The 21412-nt window shown below is 34.5% G+C and overlaps 1 protein-coding gene across 1 annotated transcript; it reads right to left on the minus strand.

Annotated features, from left to right (window-relative positions):
* Window positions 1-8445: 8445 nt before the first annotated feature.
* Window positions 8446-21161, minus strand: LOC142617927 (uncharacterized). Its single transcript, XM_075790903.1, has 4 exons — window positions 21118-21161; window positions 17406-19826; window positions 16005-16155; window positions 8446-8971 (listed from the first exon to the last, which is right to left on the minus strand). The coding sequence occupies exon 2, from the start codon at window positions 19800-19802 to the stop codon at window positions 17787-17789; it is 2016 nt and encodes a 671-aa protein (XP_075647018.1). The 5' UTR covers window positions 19803-19826; window positions 21118-21161; the 3' UTR covers window positions 8446-8971; window positions 16005-16155; window positions 17406-17786.
* Window positions 21162-21412: the final 251 nt, after the last annotated feature.

Below are 21412 nucleotides of genomic sequence, written 5' to 3' on the forward strand. Positions count from 1 at the left end.
ATCGGAGATTGCGTGAGAATGGCACCTCTGATCGCTTACTTCTTTCTCATCTAAGTTTTGGATTTTGATTTTGGGGAAGGATTTGGTTTTGATTTTTGGGTTTCTGAGAAGAGAGAGGAGTTACGAATTTCTCTCCTTTCTCCTTGAAACGCGTTGCCATTGTTGGGATCTTTCTTTCTTTCTTTTTTTTCAAGCGGTTAGTTTCCTTTTATACCAAGAGGCTCCCAAACATTCTTTTAACATAATGAATCATTGTAATTTTTCATTTTTTCCGAACGCACCTTACGGTATTTTTTTACTTACTAGTCAATGACTCCTTAATTATAGAAAACAGCTTCTGCTTTTATATATATAAAAATCCAACCATTGTATCGTACGGATTTTTTAAAAAAAAGTGTACACATGTCTGAATTTTAAATAGGTAGTTATCCTATTTGTCAGCACGCCCTTAAATATAGGAACTAATTTTCTCTCAGCTTCGTCTATTATATATATATATAGATTTGAAGGTCTAGTACATGATCCTATGAAATGCTTCCACATTCTCTTTAAATTTGTAATGGCCCTAAGCTCCACCAGCATAAAAATCATAGTGTTTTTTTTTTGGAAGGACTTCCCTACCCAATTATTGGAACTCTTTCACATTAACTGCCCTACCAAATGTTTGTGCTTCAAGTGGAGTGTGTTGACTGACTTTGGTTAATTATAATATTCACTTTCAGCCATTGCACTACAATCCACAAATAGTCCTTCCTGCCGTCTTTGAACTTTGAGTGTTGATACATGCCTCATTTAGAAAGGTACAAAAGAATCAAGATCATGCATTGTAAGACTTTGGAGGATGCCTCTTAGAGTGATACCACTTGAAAAAGATGTTTTATTTTCATGAATATCATTACTCAAATAAGATAAAAAGTATAGTTTCTTAAATTTAATGGTATGTGATATACACTTACCTCAAATCCCCGAGCCTCCTTTTTAGTTTGGCTTAGGCATTTTGTCAAACATTTTGAGGGTGATAAAATTGGCCACTCTTTACATGCGATGAAGAACTACCAAAAAATACTAATTTCCTTTCATTCTTCCTAACTTTTGAAAAAGGTTTTCCACCATTCATGTTGACTTCTCACCCAGTAGCAAATTGGTGTTTTTATCTTAGCCATCCCTTGTTTACTGATAAATTTGCTGTAAGTTCTGTCTAGCACCATTTGTGTATAATATATTTACTTTTTGAGAAGAGTAATTGAAAGGATTGGGTGAGAATATTGCAGAGAAAATTGTCTACATTTGGTGAGAATATTGCAACCTGAAGAACAGAAACAATGGCAAAACTCAAAAGATATGATCTTTATAGATGGATAGAGTTGAATCTAAAAAATAGCAAGCCAAAAACTAAAGTCCCCCCAAAAGCATGAAAAGAAAAGTCTAGAAGAAAATCTAAAGGGAAAATATCTTTTATAAAATGCATGACTAATTACATTGAGAATCTTTGATTTGTTTATATACTAATGAAGAGAGAGAGACTCAGTGCAAGATAAGGAAATCTGTTATAATAGATTAACCACCAAATACACGTGCTAATAACAGACATTTAGTAAACGATGTATTTTGAACTTAAAAATCAAGTGATGCCAAAACGCTGTGTATTAGACTTGATAACTAAATGATATGGTGCGTTTTGGCCTCAGGCTCTAATCTTCATTGGTATCATCTTCTTCACAAACCACTTGCTGCCTTACATCCCCCCTCAAACTTAGGAGAGATGAACACGAGTTTGGAACTTAACAGATGAAAACGTGGAGAAGCAAGACCTTTAGTCAAGAGATCAACCAACTGATCCTAAGAAGCAACAAATTTAACTTGAAGATCATGCCTAAGAACACGTTCCCTGATGAAATGATAGTCAACTTCAATGTGCTTTGTACAAGCATGAAACACAGGATTAGAGGCAATGGCAAGAGCAGACACATTATCACACCATAAAATAGGAGTAGTACAAAGAAAAACCCCCAAATCCTTGAGAAGCATACGGATCCAACAATGTTCAACAGCTGCAGAAGCTAAAGCTTTATATTCAGCCTCAATCGAAGAACGAGAGATTGTAGGCTACTTCTTAGCAGACCATGTAATGGGAGAATTGCCAAGAAACACTAAGATACCAGAGATGGATTTTCTATCCAAAGGATCACCTGCCCAATCTGCATCACTATAGGCAAAGAGAACAAGAGGATTAGGTGTAAAAGCCAAGCCTTGATGAATAGTCCCTTGAAGATAATGCAAGATTCTTTTTGTAGCTTGAAGATGATTAGAAGTGGGATTGGCCATAAACTGACAAGCCTGTTGAACAGTAAAGGACAAATCAGGCCTCGTGAAAGTAAGGTATTGCAAAGCACCCATCATGCTTCTATACAAGGTAGGATCAGGTAGTAAGGGACTATCATGAGGCACAAGATGAGTATTGGGAGAGCAGAGACTCTTGCAAGGTTTACATTCTAACATGGAAAATTTGTCAAAAAGATCCAAAGCATATTTAGATTGATGAACAAACAAACCAACAGAGGTATAGTCAATTTGAAGCCCCAAGAAGTAGTGTAGTCTGCCCAAGTCTTTAAGATCAAACTCTTGGCTCAAGGAATGAATTAGAGATGAAATAAAGGAAGGATGGTTACTAGTAACAATGATGTCATCTACATAGAGCAGAAGGAAAACCAAATGAGTATCATGATTGTAAATAAACAAGTTACCATCAACACTTGAAGCCACAAACCCAACATGAAGTAATTCAGTGCTAAATCTCTCAAATCAGGCCCAAGGGGCTTGTTTCAAGCCATATAAGGCCTTATGTAAAAGGAAAACATGGTTTGGACATGATGGATCCACATAACCTTGAGGTTGAGCCATATATACCTCCTCTTTAAGCAAACCATGAAGGAATGCATTACTTACATCCAATTGCTTAAGATCCCAACCATAGTTGACTGCCAAAGCAAGAAGCAATCTCACAATAGTAGGTTTCACCACAAGGCTAAAAGTCTCATCATAATCCAAGCCATACAGTTTGAGATAACCTCTTGCCACCAATCTAGCTTTATACCTTGCTATAGTGCCATCATTGTGCCTTTTCAGCTTAAAAACCCATTTACAAGTAACTATGTTCTTGTCTGTAGGTGGAGGAACAAGAGACCATGTATTCTATCTTAAGAGAGACTGAAACTCTGAGTCCATAGCAGCAACCCACTTAGGGTATTTAATAGTAGCATGGTAAGAGGGAGGTTCATGGTAAGTGTAGTCAGAGCCAACCTTCAAAACCTTAGGCTTATGAATACCATGTTTTGAACTTGTAACCATAGGGTGATGATTAACAATGGGTACAGGATTATGAGAAACAGAAGCATTAGGAGCAAGTATAGCAGATGAAGAAGATGAAACAGGATCAAAAATAGGAACACTAGGAATTGAAGGAGTAGAAGATAAAGATGAACTAGGCAAACATGAAATAGGATCAGAAGAGGAAAAAGCTGATGGAAAAGGAATGAACTCATCAAATGACTTTTGTGGAGAAGAAGAAGATGCAGAAGTGGAATCAGTGGGTGGAGATGTAGAAAGAATCCAAGCAGGATCAATACTAGAATTAGAAAAAGGCATATGTGGATTGGTAAGACCAGACTTTTGGGCAAAAGGAAAAACATTTTTATTAAACAAAGCATAGCAAGTGGTATATACAATATTAGTATTGGGATCCAAACACAAATACCCTTTTGAGAGTGGAGGATAACCAAGAAACACACACACTTTGGATAAGTAAGACCATGAAAGTTAAGTTTTTTGAGAGATACATTCTAAGACTTTCAAGAGATGCATTCAATCTGCGAAGAAACATTATTGTGGTAGATTTATGTTATATGCAGAGGCAGACCTAGGATTTCAAGCAAGGGGGGCCGAAATATAAGAAGAAGAAAAATATTCAAATAGGTGTCCATGTAGTATTAACAAACTATCAACCAAGATCAATACAAAAAAAAATCATTATTTCTTAATACATTAAGATGCAGTTATCTACCAATAAAGACAAAAAACACAAAATAATATTGTTTCTTAAGAGCATTAATTGTTGCCAAAATATATATATATATATATATTTTTTTTTCACAAACCAAAACTTACTTTTGCTACTTTAATGCTAGTACTGTAATACTGGGTTGACTGAGTTTTTTTTTTTAATTTTGTTTTTGTTAAGTTTTTGAGTTTGGTAGTTGCTAGTTGGGTTATGTTAATTAAAAGGGAGGGGGTCTAAGTTTTTAGAAGAGTGAGGCTAGAAATAAATTAAAAAATGTAACCATTAAATTTTTTTTTTCTTTGGGCTAGGGGGGCCTAATTAATATTATTTCCTTTTAATTCTTTGGGCTAGGGGCCTGGGCTAGGGCCCTATAGTTCCGTCCCTGGTTATATGTGTAAGTGATGGATAGACTTTTGTGGGCTATTTACTACCTCATAGCCCTATAGCAACAAAGATGTGGTCTATGGGCTTTGGTTTATTTTTGAGTTCATTGGGTTATGTTGTAGAGAGTTGTTGATAAGCTAAACATAGCAATTTCGAAAGTTGTGCCTCATTGTTTAATGTGATGCAGGGCCAACCCTTCCACTAGGCCAATTGCCTAAGGCCCCCAAGTGGAAGGGGGGCCCCAAAATTTTAGGAGAGAAGGGATAGTAGGGGAAATTTTTTTTGGTTTCAGATGAATCTAAAAAATCCAGGAAATCCTTTTGACCAAAAAGCAAAATTTCTGTTATACTTGGTTAAACATTGGTAGCAAAAAAAAAAAAAATTGGTCTAAATACAATCAATTATCCCAAAAATGACATCATTATCCTCTAAACAAACCAAAATTCAACAAGATAAACTACAAATCTGGTCTAAGAAATTAACCACAAAACAATCAATGATCAAAACAAATATAAAACTTCAAATCCCTAAAAACTTTACCATCTCTTTCTCATTCTTGCTCTGCTTTTTTCTCTCAACTCTTGCTCTCCTCCTCTCTCATTCTTTCTCTCCACTATTGCTGGCTGCTTGGCTCAAGCTTCCTCTGATCTAAATCATCCGATCGCATCTGATCTGAAAACTCTGAGGGGTGAGGACTGCCGAGCTTACTGCCTTTTTATTTTTTCACTGCTGCGTGCATTTTGATTCTGAAGAATGGGTTTTGACTTTTGAGGTATAACTTATAAGGCTTGGCTTTCTCTAGTTTAGATTTGTTAAGACTGGGCTGTATATATTGAGTTATAGCTGGATGTTTCACGTTTGCGGCCCGCCCCTGCAATTATTGGAATATTCGCAATAGACTTGCACCCATCAAACTCTGGTATCTCTCCCACCTCTTTCATTCGGATTCAGTTCCTCTAGAGTTTCTAGGATACTCTACCAAGTAGAGTTTCTAGGGTACTCTACCAAGTAGAGTTCATTAAATCCAAACCACTCTTTAATGATTTAATGGTCTAGATTTTGCCATGTCAGCATTTCATTAACAATCATCTTAATTGTTTTGTTTACAACATTATTTTATTATTTCAAGAATATTATTAATGAAATGCTGACATGGCAGAATCTAAACCATTAAATCATTAAAGATTGGCTAGGATTTAATGAAATCTACTGGTAGAGTACCTTAAGAACTCTAGAGGATCTGAATCCCTTTCATGAATGTAAGATTATCACCATCCTGAATGCATTTTAAAGAGTCATTATTATAATTACTTATAGAAGAAGCACAACATTCTTTTTTGTAAAAGAAATGATTTATACAAGAGTGCGCATAAGTTAAGCTGAATTGGATTCAGGTCATTTTTCATCCCAACTGGACGCCTTTGAATTGATAAATCCCCAACTCAACTCAATCCATAATAACCTTAGAAACCAACTCATAAAGACCAAGTTAGGTTGGGCTGAGGTGATTTTGTTAAGTGTAATTTATATATGAAAATACTCAACAAAATAATTGCTATAATAATATAAAAAAAGAATTAATCATGCTTATTCAAATAATCAAGCTTATTATTAATTAAATGTTTACATTTACACAAGAAAATATAAACTTTATCAAAATTGAGTCAAAAAATATCAATAATAAACCAATTTTTTTTAAACAATTAATAGAGTGGATTAGAATAGATTACTTATTACAAAATTTATAAATCCAAACCCGAACTAATTCAAGTTCTTTTTATTTTTAATTCAATCCCGACCAATCAATATTCTTTGAAAAATATGTCAATTAATACTTTTGTTAACTCAACTACTCTAGGATAGTTCCATCTAAAATAATAATAAAATTATCCCAACCAATCCTTATTCATTGAAAAGTATGTCAATTAATACTTTTGTTAACTCAACTACTCTAGGATAGTTCCATCTAAAATAATTAAAAAAATCAAAAAGAAAACAATGTACTTTAGGATGGTTGCGGATCACAGTATGTCTAATCAATGTAGTTGAATGATTTTTAGATCATTCGCATTTGCTCGTGCAAAATTTTGTGTTTATTTTTTTATAAAAGGATACTTTTTCTATTTTACATAACTACTTTTCAAAAACATCTACATCAGATTATATGTTTTATACTATATTTTATTAAAATATTCTCTCTCTCTCTCTCTCTCTCTCTCTCTATATATATATATATATATATATAGAGAGAGAGAGAGAGGGGGGGGTTGGGTTCAAGTTACACCTGGTGTAACTTTAAGCAATGTTACGCTTCCCAATATTTTTTAATTGAATGCGAATATTGACAAATCCACCGTTAGATTACATTATTTTCATATACTTTCCATGCTTGAAAATTTTAAGGTGATCAAAGATTAACAGCCATGTCATCAATCAATTGTTAAAATTTAAGTTTTTGTCGTTAATGCATAAAAGATGAGTTTATGGATCAAATAGTAAATAACATCCGATTGATATGAAAATTGGCACGCATGTTAATTCAATAATACGTTATTAGGTGGTGTAATGTTGCTTATAGTTACACTAGATGTAACTTAAACCTAACCCTATATATATGGGTTAGATTCAAGTTATATTTCGTGTAACTCTAAGTAATATTACACCAACGGTGAAATTTTCAAAATATAAATTCATTAATAAGTTATTAGGTGGTGTAATATTACTTAAAGTTATACTAAATGTAACATGAACCTAACCCTATATATATATATATATATATATATATATATATATATATATATATATATAGGGTTAGGTTTAAGTTACATACATGACTCACAGCTAAGCGAGTCAGTTTCATAGTTGTGAGTCATGCTCGCTTTTGAACCAAGAGCCGCTAGAATATGTTAATATATAAATAAATAAATTATTTATGAGAAGAATAAAAAATTTTTTATTATTATAAATTTTTTTTTGTGATGATGTTTCTAGAAAATGAGTCATTTTCCAAAAAGTTTTTTCTATAAAACTATCTCATTTTCCTATATTTGGTAGTAACCTTATATGAATTGAAAAATAATCTCATAACATCCTTTATTTTGCTTGCTATGAGATAGAATTGTTTAAAAAAAATATTTAGTAGAAAATAATCTCTAAAAATAAGTCATACTTTTTATGCTGACCAAAGATAGTTTTCTTTTGATTTTTTGTTTTAATACTACCAAATACTGGAAAACACAGAGAACTATCTTTACACAAAGTTTTTCATCGAAACAAATAGAGCGTTAGTTCAACTACTAATATTGAATTAAAAGTGAAAATCTTAAACACCTTTCCTTCCAATATACGTAGATCAAATTATTGCAGGGTATATATTTTATAAATATACAAATTAGGATTTAAAACAGAACCCAACGACCTGTAACTTAAAAGCTTGTTCTATATTTTCCTTTATCAAAAGCCAGACTTTCATCCAAAATTTAAAGATATGTATTGGTATCTATAATTCTATACGAAGAAAAAAATATTTATTATTTGAAATTATTTTATAAAATGGGAGCCATGGCTCCCTTTTATTAAGTCATCCTCAACCAATTTTGGGTCAACCTGACTAGGACCTTTATTTATATATATATATATATATATATATATATATATATATATATATATATATATATATATATAAAAGGTTGGGTTAAAGTTACACCTAATGTATTTTAAGTAAAGTTACATCTCTCAATATTTTTTAATTAGATATGAATTTTGACAAATCAACTGTTAAATTACATTTTCTTCGTATATTTTCAATGCTTGTAAAATTTCAAGATGATCAAATATTAATAGTCATGTCATCAACCAATTGTTTAAATTCAAGTTTTTGTAGTTTAAAATAATGCATAAAGATAAGTTTATGGATTGAATAGTAAATAACATCTTTTTTTTTTTTGGAATAACAACTGAGTCAACAACTATTATAAGATAAAAGTTAGTAGCTACAAAGTTTAGTCAAGCTACAAGGATTAGTCATTAATAGACAAATATTGCTTGAAGCATCGAATAGGGAACTATGTGGCTTTCCAGCTAGATACAAAACCTGGCCTATCACTACATTAGGGACTAACAAAAAATGAGTGATCAGACCCTGTTGGTCGAGATTTTGGAGATCCATTGCCAAGGCTTGGTCCTGCCAAGTTGCCTTCCTGTGGTTGTTGCACAATTCAGCTAGTCTTTGGTCATTACTCACTATAATAGCTCTGAAAAGATCCATAGTAGTAGATTCGATCAGAGCCTCCACTAGAGCTTCCTGAGCTGCAAGGTGCTGAGTTGGTCTTCCATAACTAGCACCACCTCTAAACAGTAGAGCACCATCCATCCTCCTAGCTTCAAAGGCAAAGCCACATCTTTTTGTTCTTCCATTCCTGGAAGCAGCCACCTTGATCAACTTGCCAATTTTGAGTAAGCATGGAGATACTTGGCTTTGGCTTGTATATTTGCCTCTGATCCTGGTGAGTTTGAAATGCCTCTCTACACCTGTAAATAAGATATTGGAACATTAGCACAACTTCCAAAGGATTGGGTCATGCCAAATAGCTCTTGCAAAAGTGCAATGTAAGAAAAGATGTGAGGCAGACTCCACCTTTGAATCACACATCAGGCAGATAGAAGAGTTCATGACCCCTCTCCTATGAAGGATTTCAAACACAAGTAAGCTATCTTGCATAATTTTTCAAACACAAGTGAGAATTCTAGCAAGCAATTTAACCTTCCAGAAGAGCTTCCAATTGGATTGAGATACTTGAAGGGGACTAGGACCACTGTCTGTGGATGTGATTTGGAGTTGTTGTAAAAGAGAGTAAGCTTGAGCCACACTATAATCCCCTTATGTTGAGTGTTTCTAGACTAGCTTATAAGGGTTATCACCTGTTTTAGGAATAGGAGTTTTCATAATTTTTGTGCAGATAGGATGTGGGTATAGTTTCCTTAAGAGGTTACAATTCCAGGACTTAGGATTAGGAACAATAAGGTCAGCCACTGTTCCATTGGTCAAATTGAGCTCCCTTAAGGTACTTGGAGCTTGAAACCAGTCAAGATGGGTGAGAGGTATTTGGTGCCCTACACCCACTATCCATCTTCCTTTATGTAGCTCAGTACTTTGAGGGTTTGCAATGGCCCTCCAGGTCCAAGAATGGAATGACTTGGGGGCATATTCTTTTAAAGGGGCCCTAGGGAAGTATTTGGCTTTATAGGTCCTAGCTAGAAGGGAGTTGGGGTTGTTTTGAATCTTCCAATACTGTTTAGCCAGCAATGTTTGGTTGAAATTACTGAATTTTTTGAAACCAAGTGCTCCCTTACTCTTAGGATTGCAAATCTTATTCCACCCAATTAAATGCATTTTCCTAGTATCATTGCTATGCCCCAACCAAAAGTCTCTAATCATGGCATCTAGTTTGTTATAAATTGCCTTTGGTACTTTGAAGCAAGAAAAGGTGTATAAAGGCATGGACTGAAGCACTGATTAGATTAGAGTTGCCCTGCCTGCTTGAGACAGCAATTTTGCACTCCAACCCAGAAGTTTTGCTCGAAGCCTCTCTACCAAATCCTCAAAATCTACTACTCTCCTACCTTTCAATTTGAAGTTCAAACCTAGATGTCTACTAGGATTTTGGAATAAGTTTACCTACAAGGCATCAGCTAAGGATTCCTAAATAGAAGAGGGGATATTAGGGGAGCAATACAAATAAGATTTTGTGAAATTGATGTTTTGACCCAAGAGGGAGCAATACCAGAGAAATATGCCTTTAAAATTGTTCAAGGAGTGTCTATCATTTTGGAAGAAAAGTAAGAAATCATCAGCATAGAAGAGATGTGTGAAAGAGAGTCCATTTCTACCTAATTTGATTCCTTTAATTTTCTTTTGGCCTTCAGCCTGTATGAGTGCAAAAAATAGAATATTGGCACATAACAAGAACAAATAGGGGGAGCTTGGATCCCCTTGTCTGACTCCTCTGGTTGGAAGGAAGGTGTGTGTGGGACTACCATTTAGGAGTAGAGAATATTGCACTGAGGAAACACATTCTATGAACCAATAATTGCCAAAATTCATTCAGATCAAAACTGTCTTTAGAAAATTCCAACTTACCTTATCATAAGCTTTACACATATCAACTTTAAGAGCCCCATATCCTTTCTTTCTACCCTTCTTTTTCTTTAGAGTATCAATAATTTCATGGGCAAGAAAGATATTATCAGAGATATTCCTACCTTGTATAAAAGCATTTTTATATGGTGATATGAGCTTATCCATTAAAGGTTTCAACCTATTGACCATAATCTTGGATATGATCTCATAGGTGACATTACAAAGACTTATTGGCCTAAAATGAGAGACCTCCTCTGGTACCATCACTTTAGGAACAAGGGTAATGAAGGTTTGATTTAAGGCTTTCAGCATTGAACCTGAATGGAAGAAGGCATGAACGAAATTTAGTATATGCTAATTGACAATATTCCAGTATTCTCGATAGAAAAATGTTGGGATACAATTAGGACCAGGAGACTTCTGTGGACCCAATTGAAAGATTGCCAGTTCAATCTTAAAATCTGTAGGTGGTTTTTCAAGTTGAAGTAACTACTGATGGTTTAACTTGGGAATAGGTAAATATTCTAACACACCAAGAATCCATTGAACTGATTTAGGATCTATTTCAATAAACCTATCATTGAAGTGTGACACCAGAATTCTTTCTATCTCCTCAAGATTCTCAGTCAAGGTCCCATTATCTTGCCTTAGGTTTACAATCCTATTTTTGGCTCTTCTTTGTTTAACTACAGTTTGAAAGTACTTTTTGTTCCTATCCCCTTGGATAATCCAATCACTTCTCGCGTTTTGGGCCCACTTAATCTCTTCCTTAGTCAGCAGGTCTTCTATATTCTCCCTAAGTTCTTTTTCTTTTCTAACATCCTCTAGAGTGTGAATAGAGTCATGCATGTTCTAAAGTAGCTGGTGTTTGAACCTAATTTCCTTTTTCACTCTTCCAAATACCCTTCTAAGTCTAGGAGAATGGCTCTATGGTCAAATCTTAGGATAGATTGGTTTTGGAGAGTATATTGAGGGTAAGTATTGATCCAATCCACAGTGGCAAAAGCCCTGTTCAATTTTTCCATGACAAAGGTTTCATCCTCTCCTATGTTCATCTAGGTATATTTTTGACCCTTAGCCTTAAGTTCACTGTTAGTTTTTAAACCCCTGTAAACTAGATTGTTTAACATAATTAATTAATCAAGTGAATACTTAGGTTTATTATTCAAATCTAGGTTAACATAATAATATCATATCATGCAAAGTAGCGAAAATATAAAGAACACCACAATATGATAACCCAGGAAAATCAAACTGGTAAAAAACCTGGGGAGGATTTAACCTAGCTATCCTCAAGGAAAAAAAGCAAATCCACTAGAAAGAATTGAAGTTTATAATAAGACTTAGACCAATAACATCTTATTGCTATTACACGTAGAACTTACTACAACGGCCCCATGATAGCTCCGAGTCCACAAACTACTTCTTTCCTTCACCTTTGCAACACAAGCACCCACACTTGTGATAAAAAAATACAAACTCTCCTGTTTGTGACTCCAAGACCACCCTTGAAGGTTTAGATCATCAGCACCTTTGATGACTAGAGAAGGCAGCAACTTCTACAACACCCAATCTTGAGATTCTTCAAGCAATAACACCGGTAGAAGATATGAGAGAGCTTTTTTGGTACAAAACCCTAGATACAAAAGAGGCACACTCTTCTCTTTCTAAAAAGTGTTATGAAAAATTGCTTAGGGTTTCCTTTATATACTAGGAGAAGTAGATCTGAAACCCTAATCCTTTTTGGGTGTGAACTGCTGTTGGGCTGAATTTAAAAGTCTGCAAATATGTGTTGCGATCAATCTAGCCTATCTCTCGATCGGTAGAACCAAGCAAATTCTAAAATCTTCTTTTTGGAGCTTACTTGTTCTTTAATAACCTTGAGCATTGTCTAATAATATCTATAGACTCTAAGATCTATATCTAGACAAGTTTTTGCTCATGGTTTGTCAATTATTCTAAACTTTTAGAACCTAACAATCTCTCCCTTTGGAAATTCATGACAAAAAGTTACATACAATATGAAATGCTCAAATACAAGAACAACTCAGTACAATAAATTGCCCAAATACATCACAAATCCCAATCTAAGACTCCAAACCTAGAAGTTGCAAGAAGAGGTAGAAGATCTTGATCAAAATGTACCTATCTTTCCTGAAACGCTCCACATGTGTGGAAAGAAAGACATATAAACAATAATATGAAACATAATACAAAAACAAAAGTAAATTCTAACTCTCCCCCTAAGTTAGATACATCAAAAAGTTTTTATATTCTCCCCCTTTCAGAAACAATTTTATCTCCCCCTAAACAAAACATTTTAAAAACCTTTTTAAACAAGATTCCCACATTTCATCCATTTCTCCCCCTTTTTGTCACGTATTGACAAAGACAACTCAAACAAAGAATAAATAATAAACATACGCAACGAAGGATAAGAGAAAATAGAGAATCAAGGGAACAAAAAAAAAATTATCTCTATAGAAATTAGAGGCAACTTCCCCTATAAACAATAAAGGTTTAAAAACAAGTTTCTCCCCCTATGAATATAGGAAAAACAAAAAAAGTTTTGGGAAAAATAGTTTAGAGGAAAATTTAGGAGGTGGGGGAAAAAATACACAAACCAAACTTAAAAACTAAGCTGAGGATACACATGAAGAAAAGTATTCTCTCTTTCAATAAATGTAAACTTGACACTAAGTGACCCATAAACAGTTGCATGAGTAGATAAAATATTTGCACATTGATTATCCATCATATCTCTTAAGAAAAAAAATTTATGCAGTTCACACATAAAAAATAGCATATACTAAAATGTATAAATGACTCCAAAATTAATCAATCAATTTTTAAATCAAGTTGAGTATCCAATTTAGCAAAGTGTATGCATGTTATGTGTGAAAATAATGAGATATGACTGCAAAATTGGAAGATGGATACAAAAAAAAAAAGTGCAATGCATGTGAATCCTAAACACAATTGATGCATGAAAGAAAACAATTGGTCAAATACTTAAAAACTAAAAAATTTTCAGTTTCGATTGGTCGAGAATCAATTGAGTATCAATCGAGAGAGGCGGAACCTAGACTTGAAAATTCTGGAAATTTTCAATTGATCGAAAATCAGATTCGATCAATCCAAAACTTTAAAAAAAAAAAAAAAAAAAAAAAAGATTCCATTGATCGAGTACCAATAGAATAGCAATTGAGCAAGGCCAAGAGTTAGCCTTTAAAAACTTGCAATTTCCGACTGATAAAAAATCACACTCGACCGATTGAAACTCATAATTTTTGAAAAAACAAGAAATTTTTTGCATAATCAGTTTTGAAAAGATTTTTCACGACATGTAATGCATGGGAATGATTCCAAAGGTTTTCAAAACGCATAATCTTCAACTTAAGTTTATCAAAAACAAAGTTTTAGATTTTTCTTCCCACCAACCCTCAACAAATTTTGCATCAAACATCACAAAGTGTATAATCTTGGATGGCCACACTAGTTCACACACAATTTCATGTACAAAGCTGAGTAAAAAATAACTTATGAAGTGTATGCAACTAGTAAAAGCTTGAGATAAATGTGGAGTGATTTGTAGGTAATAATCAAGCACAATTTCTACATTATTCATCATATAAATTTGAGAGTGACTATCAACTAAAGAGTTACATCATATAACTCTCATATCTCCTAGAAAACAAGCTTGCAATCATGCATATATATATATATATATATATATATATATATATATATATATATATATATTTGCCTTATTGAATGCAGAAATTTTTATTAAAAATCTTTTTCTTTCAAGGCTACACCTTATTTTCTTTTTATGCATATGCTATACTTTCTCGAGCACAAAATCTTATGATATGCACTAAGGTATTCATGATTGGCTAGTAAACAATGGTGAAATGGTTATTTATGCCTTTCTCTTAGGATTTTTTAGTCCTTACAATCAAAAGTATGTGACTTCAAAATCAAGAGTATGTGATTAAAAACTATAAACAACTCACACAAATAGGCACTACATAGCAGAAACTAGCAAAGTGCATGAAAATAAGTTCATCCAAGCTAAACAAGCTCAACTACACATTTATGATGTGTAATGCAAAAAAATCTTTTTGGTTTTTCAAAATTTTAATGACCAAAAACAAAAAGTACACACTATGCTAAATAAATAAAATGCAAAAGCAATGCATGATAGTGCTCAACTAAGCTATAGAGGGTACACAAATAAGAAATATCAATTTCTTGATTAACCCATGAGTACATGTACAAACTAGTCCATACTCATACAAAATCAGAAATAGTTTATGTACTCAGTTAAACAACATATACATTTTATGTTTCTCCCTGTAGAGTTATTTAGACCCCTTAAACACACAATTGGATTAACCTAGTTAATAAACCAAGTTATTACTTAGTCCAAATTTCAGATCTAATTTAACACAATCATAAAATCATATCAATGTAAAGTGCGGAATATAAAAACACAAAGATATGATGACCTAGGAAAACCAAACCGGTAAAAAACCTAGGGAGGATTTAACCTAACTATCCTCAAGGTAAACCTGAATCCACTATGAAAGAATCGAATTTGTACAATAGCGACTTAGACCACTAACATCCTATTGCTACCCACCAGTAGAAACTTACCGACACGACCACGTGTAAGCTTTAAGACCACAAACTCCTTTTTTGGATTCTCCAGCAAGTACAAGTACTCCCGCTTGTGTATCGTTAAACTCTTATGGCAGCAACTGAATGATCATCAAATTCTTGAAGCAATCTCCTTCTTGATAATCCTAAGCTTGTGTGAAGGCAAGCACCTCTTAGATTTCACACAAACAGCAATATGAGCAACATCAAAAACGTGACTAGGGTTTGCCTTTTATACCTAGGGCAAAACATAAAATCCTACACGTCACATGGGCTTAGGGCTGAGTTGAAAATTCTGCAGAAAAAACAATTTGCACGACTCTCGATCGGTCGAGTCTAATTCTCGATCGTTCGAGTCAGGCAGAATTGCACAGTAACTTCTGCAGTTAACTCGATTCCAACTTTATATTAAAAACATACTTTGAGCAAGTCTAAAATATAACTAGACACCTGATTTGATCATGGTTTTCCAACAATACACATTAGAGTTCTAATACATTAGTTCCTAAGTACTTAAAACCTAACACTCCCCAATATCAAGCATGTTCTAAATCAAGAGAGCTATCATAATTCATGTAATGCTCAAGAAAAATAAAACAAGAGGCAAAATTAAATATTTTTGCCTTTTTGAAAAATTTTCAATGTTTTTGGATTTTTGAATAATCAAAACAACCTAAGAAAATAAAACAACCAAAAACAAAAAGTAAACATGTCCACAAATAATTGAAAGAATTAAATTAGGAACAAGTAAACAACACTCACCTTAGCAAATCTTTTCTCACTCATATAGCACGAGTCTTTGGCTTTGTAGGTAAAAATTCATGTGAAGTAGAGTGTATTTGAGGAATTACACCAATCTTCTAAGAAAGATTGAAATCTTGCAAATTCCTTTTACAAGCCTCAAAAAGATCAACTGAAACAATAGTGTCATTTTTATTCAAAACATCAGAATAAAAAACAGTAAGACACTTAAAATTATCCATGATAACAGAGATCAAGGATCTCACTCAAGATGTTAATCCAAATCAGAGTAAGCTCGCTTTTGATACCACTTGTTAGGTTTTAGACCCCTGTAAACTAGTTTAACCTAATTAATTAACCAAGTGAATACTTAGGTTTATTATTCAGATCTAGGTTAACACAATAATATCATATCATACAAAGCAGCGAAAATATAAAGAACACCACAATATGATAACCCAAGAAAACCAAACCGGTAAAAAACCTAGGGAGAATTTAACCTAACTATCCTCAAGGTAAAAAGCAAATCCACTAGAAAGAATTGAAATTTACAATAAGATTTAGACCACTAACATCCTATTGCTACTACATGTAGAACTTATTACCATGACCCTATGATAGCTCTGAGTCCATGAACTATTTCTTTCCTTGGCCTTTACAACACAAGCACCCACACTTGGGATAAAAAAACACAAACTCTCTTGTTTTTGACTCCAAGACCACCCTTGAAGGTTTAAATCATCAACACCTTTGATGACTAGAGAAGGCAACAACTTTTACAACACTGGATCTTGAGATTCTTCAAGGAATAACACCGATAGAAGATATGAGAGAGCTTTTGGGTACAAAACCCTAGATACAAAAGAGGCACACTCTTCTCTCTCTGAAAAGCTTTATAAAAACATGCTTAGGGTTTCTTTTATATAATAGGAAAAGTAGATCTGAAACCCTAATATTTTTTGGGCTTAAACTGCTGTTGGGCCGAACTTAAAATTCTGCAGATACATGTTTCTATTGATCGAGCCTATCTCTCAATTGGTCAAACCAGGCAAATTCTGAAATTTTCTTTCTGCAGCTTACTTGTTCTTGAATAACCTTGAGCGTTGTCTAATAATACCTATAAACTCTAAGATCTATATCTAGACAAGTTTTTGCTCACAGTTAGCCAATTGTTCTAAACTTTTAGAACCTAACATTCACAAAATTCCAATTCATTTAGGGTTTTTTGAAACAACTCTACCCCAATTATTTTCCTTGTATTAAAAGTAGATTTATCATCATGGGACAGAATTTGATTAAAGTCCCCTATGCAAAGCCAGTTTGTCCTAGCTATTTTCTTAAGGTCTTTAAGTTCCAACCAAACTTCTTCTCTTTTAGAGTGGTCAGGTTGCCCATAAATAAAAGTAATTGAAAGAAGGGTACCTTTTTTAATCCAGCATCTCTGAGTGGATCATGTGCTTCAAGTTGTGTTAGACTGTGAGCTTCTACTCCAACAACAATCCTTGCAAAAGACCCCCACTGAGTCCCTCCCTTGGAACTTCTCATCCATTCCAGAATCCACACTTCCTCAAAAAGTCCAAGCCTTTATCTCTGTCCAGCTTGGTTTCCATCAAAAACATTATATTGGGTTTATATTCTTGGGCCTTTTTTTGGCATTGTAAAACTGTAGAGGGGTTGCCCAGCCCTCTACAATTTCAAGTCAAGACTCTTATGGCTGCTGGGGAAGTTGCTGAGGGCTAGCTTCTAGAACGCATCTTCTGACTCAGCATTAGTAGTGGTTGTATTAGTTGTTGATAGCAGCTTTTAAGGATTGATTACTATTGATTGGTGGCTTTCCTTATCAAATAACCCATAGCATAGCATTTTCCTAATATTTCTACCAATTTTCTCTTTCCAAAGCCTCTTCCTCGAATTCTCTGATAGAATATCCTCCTCTAGCACTATTATAGGGTGTGCAGTTAGGGTCAAGGTAGGGCTGGCAAAAGGAGTTGATTCTGAGGTAGTAGGAAGTGGTGGGCTTAGGCCTAAGGTGAGCAATTCAAAAGGGCTGAGATCCCTTACCCTTCCTTCTGTATGCCAAGTTGAGCTAGAGCTAGAGAGGTTTGCATATGGGCTTGGATTAGTGGAAGCAACACATTGGTCTAGCTCCTTGTCTTTTGTGCTACTTGGGTTTACATTTTTAGATTGGGCTTCCTCAGTTTGAGTGGGTAGTAGGCTCGGCCCAGTGATTGAACTTCCCAATTCAAATTTAAATCTCCCGTGATTAACTCTTTGCACAAGAGATTCAATAAAAGAGTCTGGTGATTCAGGTATATAGCCATGCATCCAAGGTTGAGACTGTACAGTTTCAGGCCTTTCCTCATTCAAGTTGTCCAAATTAAACAACACTGTTGTTGTATCACTCTCTATCTCTGATGCTTCAAAATCTTGATACTGACTTTGTCCATTGGTTATGAAGGTGTCATTTCCTTCAATCCAAGCCCATGTCACATTTGAATTTTCAAGTGATGCCCATGGAGGTCTTGTGAAGAGATTGTTTCTTGCTACCATGTTACTTGTGTGATCTTGTTGCATGTGCTGATACGCTGCCTGGTCATTCTCCTGGTTAACTATCTCTGGGTTGGTAGGGATTGAGGTGGTTAAGACAAGAGAGTTTGCTAATGTAGGAGGTATAGTCCTATTGTTCAAGTTTAAAAGATTAATAGCAGTATCGAGAATGGATTCATTGTTACTTGGTTGACGATTAGAGGTGGCTTGAAGGTTGAAGTTGGGTGTTTGATTATGACTTTCTGGTGGTTGCGTAGTGTTAAGTCTAGGTTCTTGGGGTGAATGTGGTGGACTTGGTGTACTGGGGTCAGAGTACTCAAGGAAGGGATCAAAAGGTGCTGCATATCCTAAGGTTTGGGTTAGATGTCCAAATCTTATCTGTGTTGTCCACCTTCTCCTATGAAAAGCTTGCAACTCATTCGAGAATTGTGGTTGTAAGGCATCAAACCTGAACTGAACCTGATGCAAATCTTGGATTCTCATTCTCTGCCTATACAAACTTTGTTCGATATCATCCATGCAATGTGTGCATTGTCTTTGAGTATGTCCTATTAGTCCACATCGAGTACACAATTTGTGGACTCTCTCATAGCGGCACTGAATCCAAAAGTTAGATCCCTCATCTGTCCTTAAACTAAAACCTGTAATAACTGGCAACCACGGGTCCATCCTCACCTTAACACGCATGAACCTAATATTTCTAGGTATTCTATCCTCCCAATCAACTTGTTCCACAATACCCATCAGTTGACCCATATACTCTGCTAATTTCGGATATTGGTATTCTAGTGAAAGGCCATGAAATTGTACCCAAACCGAAATGTAGTTCAATTGAAGACGATTCAACACTAGGTTAGGTCTCCATTTCTCTACCACTAGCAAAGCCCCTTCCAAGGCCCATGGTCCTTCATTACAGATATGTTGAAGATCTTCAATGTACTCAAAGTGTAGTATATAGAAATATGATTCACGACCCACCACAGTGACTGGGCCTCTAAGTCTCCAAGCAGCATTAATAATATTTTGAAAATCACTCACCGAGAACTTTCGATAGTCTAAGAGAAAGCCAATAGCACATCTGTTCCAAAAATCTCTTTGAGCAGCTACATCATCTTGATCAGGTCCTATGATAGGCCCATGCCTAGCAAAGGGAATCTCGTCATCACTGGATAGCAAATCAGGCTCCATCTCCTCTGCTGACATGTCTCTACTATAGTTTGAATCGCTGCTATCTGTCCAACCATACTCTCTAGCTTCAATATTGTTGTCCATAGGTCCAAGACTAGTAGCGACACCCTGCATGCACCAGGGGTAGTGGTGCCAAAGGACCAAAGAAAAAAAAGGAACCCTTAGAACAAAAGGCAAGGAGAAAGATGGTGTAGTGAAAGGTACAAACAGAAAAGTAAACAAGGGATTGGAGAAAAGAAAGGGGAAGCAGACAAAGTAAGAAAACAAACAGGGGGAAAGTTTAAGGCAAAAAGGTGAAAAGAAACGGAAAACCAAAGAAGAAAGGATGAAAAGGATTTAGTTCAGATCACTATAAGTCTAGAAGGTCAGAAGAGTTAACTTGAAAGGACAAAGTGCCATGCTACTTGTATGCAGGAGAAAAGAAGCCAAAAGGAAATGATGAAAAGCTATAGAAAGGAGCAAAAATTAAAAGGGACAAGACGGCTACAGTTACCAGGTTAAAGACAGTATACAAAAAAAAAAAAAAAAAAAAAAAGGAATAAATGTAGAAGCTAAGGAACACACAGCCCAAAAAGTGATCGCCGGCAATGACTCCGTTGGGAGAAGAGCTCTTGAGAGAGAAAAAAAAAAAAGAAAAAAAAAAGAGAAGCTACCGTCCCGAAATATTGGCATACATCCGATTAACATAAAAATTAGCATTTATGTCAAGAATATATAAAACATGTTATTCAATAATTGAATTTTTAAAATATGAATTTAATAACAAGTTATTAGATAATGTATTATTATTTAGAGTTACACCTTGTGTAACTTGAACCCAACCCATATATATCATATATCTCTAGCACTAGTAGCAAGAACATACATAAGAAACATACAATCCTTTTTTTTTTTCTTTTTTTTTTTTAATTGTGAAGAATCGGCAAATAAAAACTGCCCAAGTACTCCAATCAACAGTTTAACACCATCAAAAGTCACAATCAAACACAAACGCTAAGTAATACATTTAGATTGGAAACTGGAAAATCTCATAGGTATATAATAGCTGCTTCTAGATATATGACCAGAGAAATAGACAAATAAAGTGCTTTGTAAGGCAGTGCGTGCTTATTTAAGCAACCATTAGTCTTAATGGCAGCATGATCCTCGTAGAGTACCACTAAACAAAAATTAGAAGCAGAAACGTTTGTGCTTCTAATTTTTGTTTAGTGACATATAATTTACCAACTCCATTAATCAAATTCCTAAGCAGTCTGCAACCCAAATCCCCATTAATAAAAAACACTCAATAATAAATTTGTGAGAAATGGAAACAAAATGAAAATGGTGTAACTCTGATTAACAAGAAATTTACTTTCTGAAGAAAAGGAAAGAAATAAAACCAAGAAGAGATTCTCACAGTTCCTCCGTTGCCGATGGAGTATAGAGTAGAATTGCTCAGAGAGGGAGAGATGGATGTTGTAAATGTAATGTAACCTTTGGCGTGAATTTATTGGAAATTGCATGTGCCTCTCTCTCTCTCTCACACAAAAAGTTGACTTTCCCAACCAATGACGTGGACTTGAAGTCATAGTTTCGTCAGCCAAAAAAAAAAAAAAGTCAATAGTTTTAATTACTCTTTTACCCGTGTAAGTGATTGTATAATAAAATATTTGTAATAATTTTTTTCCTAAATTAAATATTATAGAATAAAA

This window comes from Castanea sativa, chromosome 11 (genome assembly GCF_040712315.1).
Source record: "Castanea sativa cultivar Marrone di Chiusa Pesio chromosome 11, ASM4071231v1".
In the NCBI taxonomy this organism is placed as follows: domain Eukaryota; kingdom Viridiplantae; phylum Streptophyta; class Magnoliopsida; order Fagales; family Fagaceae; genus Castanea; species Castanea sativa.